The 13,194-nt window shown below is 43.3% G+C and overlaps 1 protein-coding gene across 1 annotated transcript in view; it reads left to right on the plus strand.

The window, feature by feature from the left end:
- Nucleotides 1–13,194, plus strand: part of LOC311133639 (cadherin-23-like) — a 601,713-nt gene that overhangs the window by 557,295 nt on the left and 31,224 nt on the right. Inside the window, exons 47-53 of the mRNA XM_084167165.1 lie at nt 9,554–9,673; nt 9,925–10,102; nt 10,436–10,647; nt 10,897–11,091; nt 11,529–11,642; nt 12,534–12,663; nt 12,885–13,148. Of these exons, the coding sequence (XP_084023291.1) occupies nt 9,554–9,673; nt 9,925–10,102; nt 10,436–10,647; nt 10,897–11,091; nt 11,529–11,642; nt 12,534–12,663; nt 12,885–13,148 (1,213 nt within the window). The remainder of the gene's footprint in view (nt 1–9,553; nt 9,674–9,924; nt 10,103–10,435; nt 10,648–10,896; nt 11,092–11,528; nt 11,643–12,533; nt 12,664–12,884; nt 13,149–13,194) is intronic.

The raw sequence follows: 13,194 nt of genomic DNA on the forward strand, positions 1-13,194 counted from the left end.
TAATTCTGAATTGATTTCGACATCCCAGAAAAGACAGTCGAAAGTTCCATATGTTCAGCAAGTAAAGCATCGTAACGTGCTATTACCTCTGCAAGCTACTTGTAGTTGCCCTTGTTAGCAGAACTTTCCCTATCTTAGTGTCCTCTGAAAGCCAATTCTTGCATGGCCAAAAATGCAGTGGTGTCGATAAGCCGCTTGAGAACATCCCTGTTTCTTCTTACTTTCTCGCTGTGTTGCGCAGTTTGAATACACAGACCTTCCTCCATTACATGATCGATGCGGCTTTTTCCCAAAAGCTTGAATCTGATATGGGCATTTATATGCTCCCTGCTTTTGTTATGCCATTTGCTGAATGATCAATGTTCTTCAAGTCACTGTACCCCCGTTTAGCACAAGTCTCAGACTTTCCATAAAGCAGGCAAGGCCAGCAATACAGGCGGCTTGATGAAAGGCTCCCTGTTAACCACCTATACTTTCGAGATCAATTGGTATTGAACGCTCTCACCTTTTCATCCTTCTTCATGAAACTGATCTAAGGCAGAGGTCGACCCTTGGTTTTAATTTGCACCTTTTCCGTGTACCCCAGAGAATGAAAGGGGTTCTTCAACAAAAAGTCCACAACATTTTCGGTAATGTTCCCCATTCTGCCATTCTGGCGGTGAAAACTGCATGTTAGCAAGGCACAACCCCAACACAACACACTAGGTTCATTATCTGATCCTAAACCTATGATTGGATGGACAACATGTCAGTTCATACTACAAAAGCTTTGACTAGTTGAAAGTCGTCCTCCGGAAGTGGTCATAATTACCATGTAGGTCTATGGAAGAGGGTGAGGCATACGAGCCTCCTAGGTTTTGTATTGAAGTCAATGTAGCCAGAGGAAAACGGAAGATAGCTGTCCTCCGGCTACACCATGGTGCTACCCCAGAGAGTGCTGTTGAAGTTACTATAGACCGTCATTGCAAAACAATGTGTTTTAATCAATTATTTGGTGACATATTAATATATTTAGTATAGTTTTAACTTAAAAGGATAACTTTTTAAATATTTCATTATTTTTATGAAATTTCCCTGAGGAGGATGTTCCTCCTCTGAGGAGCCTCCACTGACGGATACAGAGTTTCTGTATCCCAATTTGCCCAGGCTGAATATACAGATATTTCTGCGCAGGATTTATTTTGGGTAGATGAGTGCCGACTCCACTGCCTATATACAGTTGAAGTTGGAAGTTTACATACACCTTAGCCAAATACATTTAAACTCCGTTTTTCACAATTCCTGACATTTAATCCTAGTAAAGATTCCCTGTCTTAGGTTAGTTAGGATCACCACTTTATTTTAAGAATGTGAAATGTCAGAATAATAGTAGAGATAATGATTTATTTCAGCTTTTATTTCTTTCATAACATTCCCAGTGGGTCAGAAGTTTACATACACTCAATTAGTATTTGGTAGCATTGCCTTTAAATTGTTTAACTTGGGTCAAATGTTTCGGGTAGCCTTCCACAAGCTTCCCACAATAAGTTGGGTGAATTTTGGCCCATTCCTCCTGACAGAGCTGGTGTAATTGAGTCAGGTTTACAGGCCTCCTTGCTCGCACATGCTTTTTCAGTTCTGCCCCCACATTTTCTATAGTATTGAGGTCAGGGCTTTGTGATGGCCACTCCAATACCTTGACTTTGTTGTCCTTAAGCCATTTTGCAACAACTTTGGAAGTATGCTTGGGGTCATTGTCCATTTGGAAGACCCATTTGCGACCAAGCTTTAACTTCCTGAGATGTTGCTTCAATATATCCACATAATTTTCCTTCCTCATGATGCCATCTATTTTGTGAAGTGCACCAGTCCCTCCTGCAGCAAAGCACCCCCACAGCATGATGCTGCCACCTCCGTGCTTCAAGGTTGTGATGGTGTTTTTCGGTTTGCAAGCGTCCACCTTTTTCCTCCAAATATCCAAATATAACGATGGTCATTATGGCCAAACAGTTCTATTTTTGTTTCATCAGACCAGAGGACATTTCTCCAAAAAGTACGATCTTTGTCCCCATGTGCAGTTGCAAACCGTAGTCTGGCTTTCTTATGGCGGTTTTGGAGAAGTGGCTTCTTTCTTGCTGAGCAGCCTTTCAGGTTATGTCGATATAGGACTCGTTTTACTGTGGATATAGATACTTTTGTACCTGTTTCCTCCAGCATCTTCACAAGGTGCTGTTGTTCTGGGATTGATTCGCACTTTTCGCACCAAAGTACATTCATCTCTAGGAGACAGAACTCGTCTCCTTCCTGAGCGGTATGACGGCTGCGTGGTCCCATGGTGTTTATACTTGCGTACTATTTTTTGTACAGATGAACGTGGTACCTTCAGGCGTTTGGAAATTGCTCCCAAGGATGAACCAGACTTGTGGAGGTCTACAATTCTTTTTTTGAGGTCTTGGCTGATTTCTTTTGATTTTCCCATGATGTCAAACAAAGAGGCACTGAAGGTAGGCCTTGAAATACATCCACAGGTACACCTCCAATTGACTCAAATTATATAAATTAGCCTATCAGAAGCTTCTAAAGCCATGACATCATTTTCTGGAATTTTCCAAGCTGTTTAAAGGCACAGTCAACTTAGTGTATGTAAACTTCTGCCCCACTGGAATTATGATACAGTGAATTATAAGTGAAATAATCTGTCTGTAAACAATTGTTGGAAAAATTATTTGTGTCATGCACAAAGTAGATGTCCTAACCGACTTGCCAAAACTATAGTTTGTTAACAAGAAATTTGAAGAGTGGTTGAAAAACTAGCGATGAAGTGTAGGGACTGTATCCTGCAAGTGCAACTGCAATATCCGTTACCACAGACAGACAGAAGGTTGTAGCCTTCATAATATATATGTTTTGGAATGTTCTTTCAAATCGCTGCAAGGTTTTTAATTCAGCTGTTCAGAAATATGAGTCAGAGACATAGGCTACATCATCATTGTTCAGAAGAGGGTGAGTAAAGAGCGAAACGTGAAGGGAGCAGCAGCTACATTAGAAAAACTGATGTGTGTGTAAAATAACAAATGTGCAGAACGGAGGGGGGGGGGGGGGGGTCTCAAAATAATCCTGCAGCAACAGGAAATTTGAATTATTATGTGGATTATAATTAATACATTTTCGTGAGGGCAAATCAAGTCTGACATTTTAAAGTGGAAATTACAAACTTTAGAATCCTTTTCAAACCTCTAATACACTAGAAATACTCAGCAACAAAAGAGTGATCAAATTAAGATCCTACATCTGTAAGTATGCATTGATGGGGAGAACAAGTATTTGATACACTGCCGATTTTGCAGGTTTTCCTACTTACAAAGCATGTAGAGGTCTGTAATTTTTATCATAGGTACACTTCAACTGTGAGAGACGGAATCTAAAACAAAAATCCAGAAAATCACATTGTATGATTTTTAAGTAATTAATTTGCATTTTATTGCATGACATAAGTATTTGATCACCTACCAACCAGTAAGAATTCCGGCTCTCACAGACCTGTTAGTTTTTCTTTAAGAAGCCCTCCTGTTCTCCACTCATTACCTGTATTAACTGCACCTGTTTGAACTCGTTACCTGTATAAATGACACCTGTCCACACACTCAATCAAACAGACTCCAACCTCTCCACAATGGCCAAGACCAGAGAGCTGTGTAAGGACATCATGGATAAAATTGTAGACCTGCACAAGGCTGGGATGGGCTACAGGACAATAGGCAAGCAGCTTGGTGAGAAGGCAAGAACTGTTGGCACAATTATTAGAAAATGGAAGAAGTTCAAGATGACAGTCAATCACCCTCAGTCTGGGGCTCCATGCAAGATCTCACCTCGTGGGGCATCAATGATCATGAGGAAGGTGAGGGATCAGCCCAGAACTACATGGCAGGACCTGGTCAATGACCTGAAGAGAGCTGGGACCACAGTCTCAAAGAAAACCATTAGTAACACACTTTGCTGTCATGGATTAAAATCCTGCAGCGCACGCAAGGTCCCCCTGCTCAAGCCAGCGCATGTCCAGGCCCGTCTGAAGTTTGCCAATGACCATCTGGATGATCCAGAGGAGGAATGGGAGAAGGTAATGTGATCTGATGAGACAAAAATAGAGCTTTTTGGTCTAAACTCCACTCGCCTGGGTTTGGAGGAAGAAGAAGGATGAGTACAACCCCAAGAACACCATCCCAACGTGAAGCATGGAGGTGGAAACATCATTCTTTGGGGATGCTTTTCTGCAAAGGGGACAGGACGACTGCTCCGTATTGAGGGGAGGATGGATGGGGCCATGTATCGCGAGATCTTGGCCAACAACCTCTTTCCCTCAGTAAGAGCATTGAAGATGGGTCGTGGCTGGGTCTTCCAGCATGACAATGACCCGAAACACACAGCCAGGGCAACTAAGGAGTGGCTCCGTAAGAAGCATCTCAAGGTCCTGGAGTGGCCTAGCCAGTCTCCAGACCTGAACCCAATAGAAAATCTTTGGAGGGAGCTGAAAGTCCGTATTGCCCAGCGACAGCCCCGAAACCTGAAGGATCTGGAGAAGGTCTGTATGGAGGAGTGGGCCAAAATCCCTGCTGCAGTGTGTGCAAACCTGGTCAAGACCTACAGGAAACGTAGGATCTCTGTAATTGCAAACAAAGGTTTCTGTACCAAATATTATGTTCTGCTTTTCTGATGACCAAGAACTCGATGGTCACTCTGACAGAGCTCCATAGTTCATCTGTGGAGATGGGAGAACCTTCCAGAAGGACAACCATCTCTGCAGCACTCTACCAATCAGGCCTTTATGGTAGAGTGGCCAGACGGAAGCCACTCCTGAGTAAAATGCACCTGAAGGACTCCGACCATGAGAAACAAGATTCTCTGGTCTGATGAAACCAAGATTGAACTCTTTGGCCTGAATGCCAAAGAGTTCACATCTGGAGTGAAGTGTCACATCTGGAGGAAACCTGGCACCATTCTTACGGTGAAGCATGGGGGTGGCAGCATCATGTTGTGAGGGATGTTTTTCAGTGGCAGGGACTGGGAGACTAGTCAGGATTGAGGGAAAGATGAACAGAGCAAAGTACAGAGATATCTTTCATGAAAAACCTGCTCCAGAGCACTCAGGATCTCAGACTGGGGCAAAGGTTCACCTTCCAACATACCCAAGAACACTCCAGGCTGTAATTGCTGCCAAAGGTGCTTCAACAAAGTACTGAGTAAATGGTCTGAATACTTATGTAAATGTGATATTTCCGTTTTTTATTTTGTATACATTTAATAAACATTTCTTAACCTGTTTTTGCTTTGTCATTATGGGGTATAAATTGATGAGGAAAACAAAAATGTAATCAATTTTAGAATAAGGCTGTGACGTAACAAAATTTGGAAATGTCAAGGGGTCTGAATACTTTCCGAATGTACTGTAGGTAGAGATGGGCTGGTTGTGTGTGTATACAGGTGTGTGTGTGTGGGCAGTAAAAAGTAGGGGCAAAACAAACAAATGGCCATCAATCTAATTATCTAATACACTCGTTCAAACAGGCGTCACTGCGCACTCATACTTATCAATCTAAGAGAACTGGGGTTCACAAGATAATAAGGATAGGTCTATGAGGCTACTTAATTGGAAGTCTAGTCTACATAAAACACCATGCCATTTTGCACAAATTTGTAAGTTAACCTTTCGTTTCGACATATAGGCTGCTGTTACTCTCTAAAATATGCTATGCACGGTGTTGGCATATGGAGGGGATTGAGGATAACATAAGTGCAGACGCACTTATCCAGAGCGACTTACAGTTAGTGAGTGCATACATTATTTTATTTTTTTTCATACTGGCCCCCTGTGGGAATCGAACCCACAACCCTGGCGTTGCAAACGCCATGCTCTACCAACTGAGCTACATCCCTGCCGGACATTCCCTCCCCTACCCTGGACGACGCTGGGCCAATTGTGCGCCGCCCTATGGGTCTCCCGGTCACGGCCGGCTATGACAGAGCCTGGATTCGAACCAGGATCTCTAGTGGCACAGCTAGCACTGCGATGCAGTGCCTTAGACCACTGCGCCACTCGGGACAGGGTCTGATGCACGCAACTCCATGTCTCTTCGCAGTTTGACAATGCACCATGGCCGTTAAAATGGTATTGCTTTGGGGATACCGTGCGTGTGTGTGACACCTGTTTGATCGAGTGTATTAGACCCCCCCACACCTGCATACACTCACAACCCACCTGTCTCTACCTACGGTGGCTTGCGAAAGTATTCACCCCCCTTGGCATTTTTCCTATTTTGTTGCCTTACAACCTGGAATTAAAATTGATTTTTGGGGGGTTTGTATCATTTGATTTACACAACTTGACTACCACTTTGAAGATGCAAAATATATTTTTTTGTGAAACAAACAAGAAATAAGACAAAAAAACAGAAAACTTGAGCGTGCATAACTATTCAACCCCCAAAGTCAATACTTTGTAGAGACACCTTTTACAGCAATTACAGCTGCAAGTCTCTTGGGGTATGTCTCTATAAGCATGGCACATCTAGCCACTGGGATTTTTGCCCATTCTTCAAGGCAAAACTGCTCCAGCTCCTTCAAGCAGGATGGGTTCCGCTGGTGTACAGCAATCTTTAAGTCATACCACATATTCTCAATTGGATTGAGGTCCAGGCTTTGACTAGGCCATTCCAAGACATTTAAATGTTTCCCCTTAAACCACTCAAGTGTTGCTTTAGCAGTATGCTTAGGGTCATTGTCCTGCAGGAAGGTGAACCTCCGTCCCAGTCTCAAATCTCTGGAAGACTGAAACAGGTGTCCCTCAAGAATTACCCTGTATTTAGCGCCATCCATCATTCCTTAAATTCTGACTAGTTTCCCAGTCCCTGCCGATGAAAAACATATTTACATTTTAGTCATTTAGCAGACGCTCTTATCCAGAGTGACTTACAGTTAGTGAGTGCATACATTTTTCATACTGGCCCCCCTTGGGAATCGAACCAACAACCCTGGCGTTGCAAGCGCCAAGCTCTACCAACTGAGCTACACGGGGTAACATCCCCACAGCATGATGCTGCCACCACCATGCTTCACTGAGGGGATGGTGTTCTCGGGGTGATGAGAGGTGTTAGGTTTGCGCCAGACATAACGTTTTTCTTGATGGTCAAAAAGCTCAATTTTAGTCTCATCTGACCAGAGTACCTTCTTCCATAGGTTTAGGGAGTCTCCCACATGCCTTTTGGCGAACCCCAAACGTGTTTGCTTATTTTTTTCTTTAAGCAATGGCTTTTTTCTGGACACTCTTCCATAAAGCCCAGCTCTGTGGAGTGTACGGCTTAAAGTGGTCCTATGGACAGATACTCCAATCTCCGCTGTGGAGCTTTGCAGCTCCTTCAGGGTTATCTTTGGTCTCTTTGTTGCCTCTCTGATTAATGCCCTCCTTGCCTGGTCCGTGAGTTTTGGTGGGTGGCCCTCTCTTGGCAGGCTTGTTGTGGTGCCATATTCTTTCAATTTTTTTTATAATGGATTTAATGGTGCTCCGTGGGATGTTAAAAGTTTCTGATATTTTTTTATAACCCAACCTTGATCTGTACTTCTCCACAACTTTGTCCATTACCTGTTTGGAGAGCTCCTTGGTCTTTATGGTGCCGCTTGCTTGGTGGTGCCCCTTGCTTAGTGGTGTTGCAGACTCTGGGGCCTTTCAGAACAGGTGTATATATACTGAGATCATGTGACAGATCATGTGACACTTAGATTGCACACAGGTGGACTTTATTTAACTAATTATGTGACTTCTGAAGGTAATTGGATGCACCAGATCTTATTTAGGGGCTTCATAGCATAGGGGGTGAATACATATGCACGCACCACTTTTCCGTTATTTATTTTGTAGATTTGTTTTTAATAAGTAATTTTTTTCATTTCACTTCACCAATTTGGACTATTTTGTGTATGTCCATTACATGAAATCCAAATAAAAATCAATTTAAATTACAGGTTGTAATGCAACAAAATAGGGAAAACGCCAAGGGGGATGAATTATTTTGCAAGGCACTGTATGTACTGTACGTAATCACACAGACTTGGATGAAATATCTTATCTGAGTTGTGTGGTTCCTCCTTCTGAAAATAATCTGTGGCATAACCTCTTCCAGGTCCTAATAGGCCTACTTATAATCATATGGTTATTACATGCTAAAAGATAAAGGATTTCCTTGTTATTAAAACCTCTATGGGATTGGTGTCCCGTATACGGGACGGTTGAGCTAACGTGCGCTAATGTGATTAGCATGACTGTTGTAAGTAACAGCAAACTTTCCAGGACATAGACATGTCTTATATGGGCATAACGCTTAAATTCTTGTTAATCTAACTGCACTGTCCAATTTACAGTAGCTATGACAGTGAAACAAGACCATGCTATTGTTTGAGGAGAGTGCACAACAACAAAAAACATATCACGGCAACTGGTTTTATACATTCACCTCTGAAGGTAAATAATGTAATCTTGCTCCGATTTGTCATCCTAAGGGTCCCAGAGATAAAATGTACCATAGTTTTGTTTAATAAAATCAATTTTTATATTCAAATGTAGGAACTGGGTTCTACAGTTTGAACCCCTGCTGTCTCTGGCTCAACACCCACCCCGCCCAGCCATCTAGATGTGTGAAAGTTAGTGTATAAGCTAATGATCAATCATGTATGACATTCCTGGGAGTGTGTAAACTTACATTTTGTATTACCATATCATTTTTGTATGTTCTCTATAGTTATGTACTTGAAAATGTATCAATTGACCAATTCGGCACATTTGGGCAGACTTGATACAAAAGAGTCCAGTATTGCAATGCTTCACTGGATCAATCTGAAACTTTGCACACACACTGCTTCCATCTAGTGGCCAAAATTGAGCCTAAACTGCAATATTATATTGTGGCCTTTCTCTTGCATTTCAAAGATGATGGAACAAAAGACAAACAATAGAAAACGCATGTTTTTTTGTTTGTATTACCTTTTAGCAGATCTAATGTGTTATATTCTCCTGCATTAATTTCACATTTCCACAAACTTCAAAGTGTTTCCTTTCAAATGGTATCAAGAATATGCATATCCTTGCTTCAGGTCCTGAGCTACAGGCAGTTAGATTTGGGTATGTCATTTTAGGCGAAAATTGAAAAAAAGTGTCCGATCCTTAAGAGGTTATTAAGCCAATTCTAAAGTATAGTTTCACCAGGTCATCTAACTGCAGGCATTTCAATGGTGGCGCGCACAGCAAAAGGGAGCTAGGGAGACATGCATTTAACCAAATCCCCTACTCGAAATTTAATTTTGACTTTCTTCTCAAAATATTGCCACTTTATTCTCTAAATATTGCTGCTTTTTTAAAGGACATTTCTATGTACCACCACCCGTCGCCGTTTTTTGTATTTATTTTTAACTTCACTTGGCCCTAATACTCTTCTGTAGTTTACTGCACCTCTTGGCCCGTCTTCACTATACTTTATTTTAATAATGATCTTTCTCCTCTTTCTCCTCCTCCTCCTCCTCCTCTTCTCAGGGTGACATCTACATTCTGTCTCCACTGGACAGAGAGACTAAAGACCACTACACCCTGACGGCCATCGCTAGGGACAACCCTGGGGGCAGCCCCAACAACCGACGAGAGAACTCTGTTCAGGTGGGATTCATACTGTAGTAGAACATAAGTAAACTTAGCTGAATGCACTGACTGTAAGTCACTCTGGATAAGAGTGTATGTTAAATGACTAAAATGTGAATGTAAATGTACATTGAAAATATAGTGCCGCATTGGTATTATGTGTATTATGATCCCTGTGGGGATTGAAACCACAACGTTGGTATTGCTAGCGCCACACTCTTACTAACTGAGCCACACAGGACCACATACTATTTTCCTGTCTCTCTCAGGTCTTGGTGACCGTTCTGGATGTGAATGACTTCCGTCCACGGTTCTCCGTGCGGGTCTTTGAGACCAGTGTGTTTGAGAACGAGCCCAGTGGAACGTCTGTGATCACGCTGACTGCCACTGACTTGGATGAGGGGCAGAACGGCCTGCTCTCTTACAGCCTGCAGGGCCCGGGGGCAGGTTGGAGCCCTACACACACGCACACTCGCACACTCACACACACACACACACACACACACACACACACACACACACACACACACCCCTTACCATCATCTGTACTGTGAGAGGCATTTGTTCCAGCCCAGCATTAACACCACTGATTCAACTTATTATGATCTTCATGACCAATTGATTAGTTGAGTCAAGTGTGTTAGTGCTGGGCTAGAACAAAATCCTGTATACCCCCTGTTTAACATTTACATGTTTTGTCTCACTTTCTCCCTGCCTCTGACTAACTGTTGGTTACATTCTCTTACTATTTTCTCTCTCTCCCTCTCTATGGTGTATCAGATGCCTTCTCTCTGGACGCTGACACAGGCCTGGTGCGTTCTCTCCGTCTGCTGCAGTCCTTTGAGCACTTTAACTTGACAGTGGTGGCTACAGACCAGGGCAGACCACCCCTCTGGGGCACCGCCGTCTTACGCATCATCGTCATAGATGTCAACGATAACAGGCCCATGTTTGTCAGGCCCACCAACGGCACCATCATGCATATCATGGAGGTGTGTGTGTGTGTGTGTGTGTTTTTGCATGTGCATGTTGGTGGTACTACAGTATGCCGTTTGTTAGTAGTCCCTAGCGGGATAGTAAAAATTGAAGAACATATACATTATTTTTGGGCATGTACAGTATGAAGGTGTTGCTCCACTACACACACATTGCTACTGTAAAACTGTCTGCAGTTGTAGTTATATTGCATACAAACAGAATATCTAAAATCTCAATGATGTGTCTGTCCTCCCCCCTTGTAGGAGCAGCCCCCAGGCCTGCTGGTGTATGAGGTGTTTGCGACAGATGGGGATGAGGGGGTGAATGGAGAGGTGCGCTATGCCTTCCTCCAGACAGGAGCTGGAAACAGAGACTGGGAGAACTTCCACATTGATGCTATTACAGGAGTCATCACCACCGCCATCAAACTGGACCGAGAGAAGCAGGCCCTGCACAGTGTGAGTGGACTGACTGGGCCCAATTCTAACTTGAGATATGCACTTGTAGCTAGTGACAACCTGAATCATACGTGTACCTTCATATCAATGGGAGATATGCATTAAAGTTTGATGTAGGCCTGGTGGATTTCATGTTAGGATTCAGCCCAGACAGGAATGAACAAGATGATATGCGACTTATGAACCTACACAGTGATGGAGTGTGTGTATATTGTGTTTGTATTGTGTGTGCGTGTGTGTGTGTGCGAGTGTGTGTGTGTGTGTGTGTGTGTGTGTGTGTGTGTGTGTGTGTGTGTGTGTGTGCGTGCATGTATTTGTGTGTGTGTGTGTGTGTGTGTGCATTCTTGTGTGTGTTTGTGTGTGCGTGTGTGTGCATGCATGCTTGTGTGTATGTGTATTGTTTATGTCTGACTAAAGGACTGTGTCCTGTCCCTCAGCTGATTGTTGTGGCCTATGACCTGGGTCAGCCCGTGCCTTATGAGACCACCCAGCCCTTACAGGTGGCGCTGTTGGACATCGATGACAACGAGCCTGTCTTCTTTAAGCCCCCGGTGAGTGGAGGAGAGTTACGGAGCTGGGTGGTGTCTCATGCCAGGAAGATGTTCCCGCCACTCTGCCCTAATTCACACTCATCTTATTGCAATGAAACATAGCCCTGGACTCCTCAGCTATAAGTCTAACTCTGGGTTTATACCTTAACACTAAATGATACTTGAAATGGGATAATGTCTTTTCTATACCAAACCACATTTTAAAATCTCTAGATATTTGATGTTTGTCTGTGATTAGGGTTGTGTTTTATTTGGTATTTTGTGTACTGTACTGTGTTTGTATATTAGTCAATAGCTTTGTTTATACCTGGCGCTAACATGCGTCCTTTGTCCTTATCTTGTCCACATTCTGATTGTGCCCACATTTTCAAAAATATGCCTACAGATGGTATTACAATGTGTCTCATATCTGTCCATTGTGTCCGCATTGTGACCAGATTTTACTGGTCCCTCCCTGTATGCAAATGTTTTGACAGCTATTCTTTCAAAATAGTATTTATGTATTTATTCTAAGACCCAAATTGATGCCATATGTAAATGGTGCCACTTGTCAATGATTTTAGAAGGCAGGATTATGATGATTTAAATGGTTTCACTGTCCAGATCCATCTACACTTGTAAGACATCAAGATACAATGCGTGCCTGTCTACCTCCAGAGGTGGTCTGGAAGATCTGATCACAATCAGATCGCAATGCGTCTTTTAATCGTCTACACCTGTCTGAAAATGTGGGCAGAATCCGAATGTGCACAGGATCAGGACAAAATATGCATGTTAGAACCAAGTATAAACAGGGCATGTCTCTGTTTCATATACGATTTTGTTTTACATCTGGCTCATGTATCTGTGTGTGTGTGTGTGCATCTGTCTGTATGTCTGTCTGACTCTCAGCGAGGCAGCCTGCCGTACCAGACTCTGTCTGTGGCAGAGCACTCTACTCCAGGGACAGTAGTGGGTAACGTGACAGGAGCTGTGGACGCAGATGAAGGCTCCAACGCTGTAGTCTACTTCTTCATTGCAGGTCTGTGGAGAGGACAACACAACACTACACACAACCACACAAACACACACAGACACAGGCACACACACACACACACACTGATTCATCCATACCGGACAATGCAGAAATATCAGTCCATTAGTACTAATACTGAATAATGAAATATATTTTTGGTTGCTGCATGTTGGTGCTGCTGTCTATTGAATATGGACGTAACACTGATTTCCAATCATGCCCTTTAGGGGGAGATACTGAAGGTAACTTTGGCCTGAGCCCAGGGGGCATACTGAAGGTGAAGAAGGATCTGGACCGTGAGGACATCTCAGTGTACTCCATCATCGTCAAGGCCTCCAGCCAAAGGAACTGGGCCCTTGCCGGGGGTCAAAGGTCAGCCTGGGGCAGAGCCCTTGACCCCAGCCGTGACCCAACCCTGCAGGAGGTCAGAATCTACCTGGAGGACATCAACGACCAGCCACCGCGCTTCACCAAGCTAGAGTACACTACAGGTACTGTACATAAACTGGGGGAAGGGGTAAATGTGTAAATGTGTGT

Source organism: Coregonus lavaretus (assembly GCF_964263955.1).
Source record: "Coregonus lavaretus genome assembly, chromosome: 1".
Lineage (NCBI taxonomy): Eukaryota > Metazoa > Chordata > Actinopteri > Salmoniformes > Salmonidae > Coregonus > Coregonus lavaretus.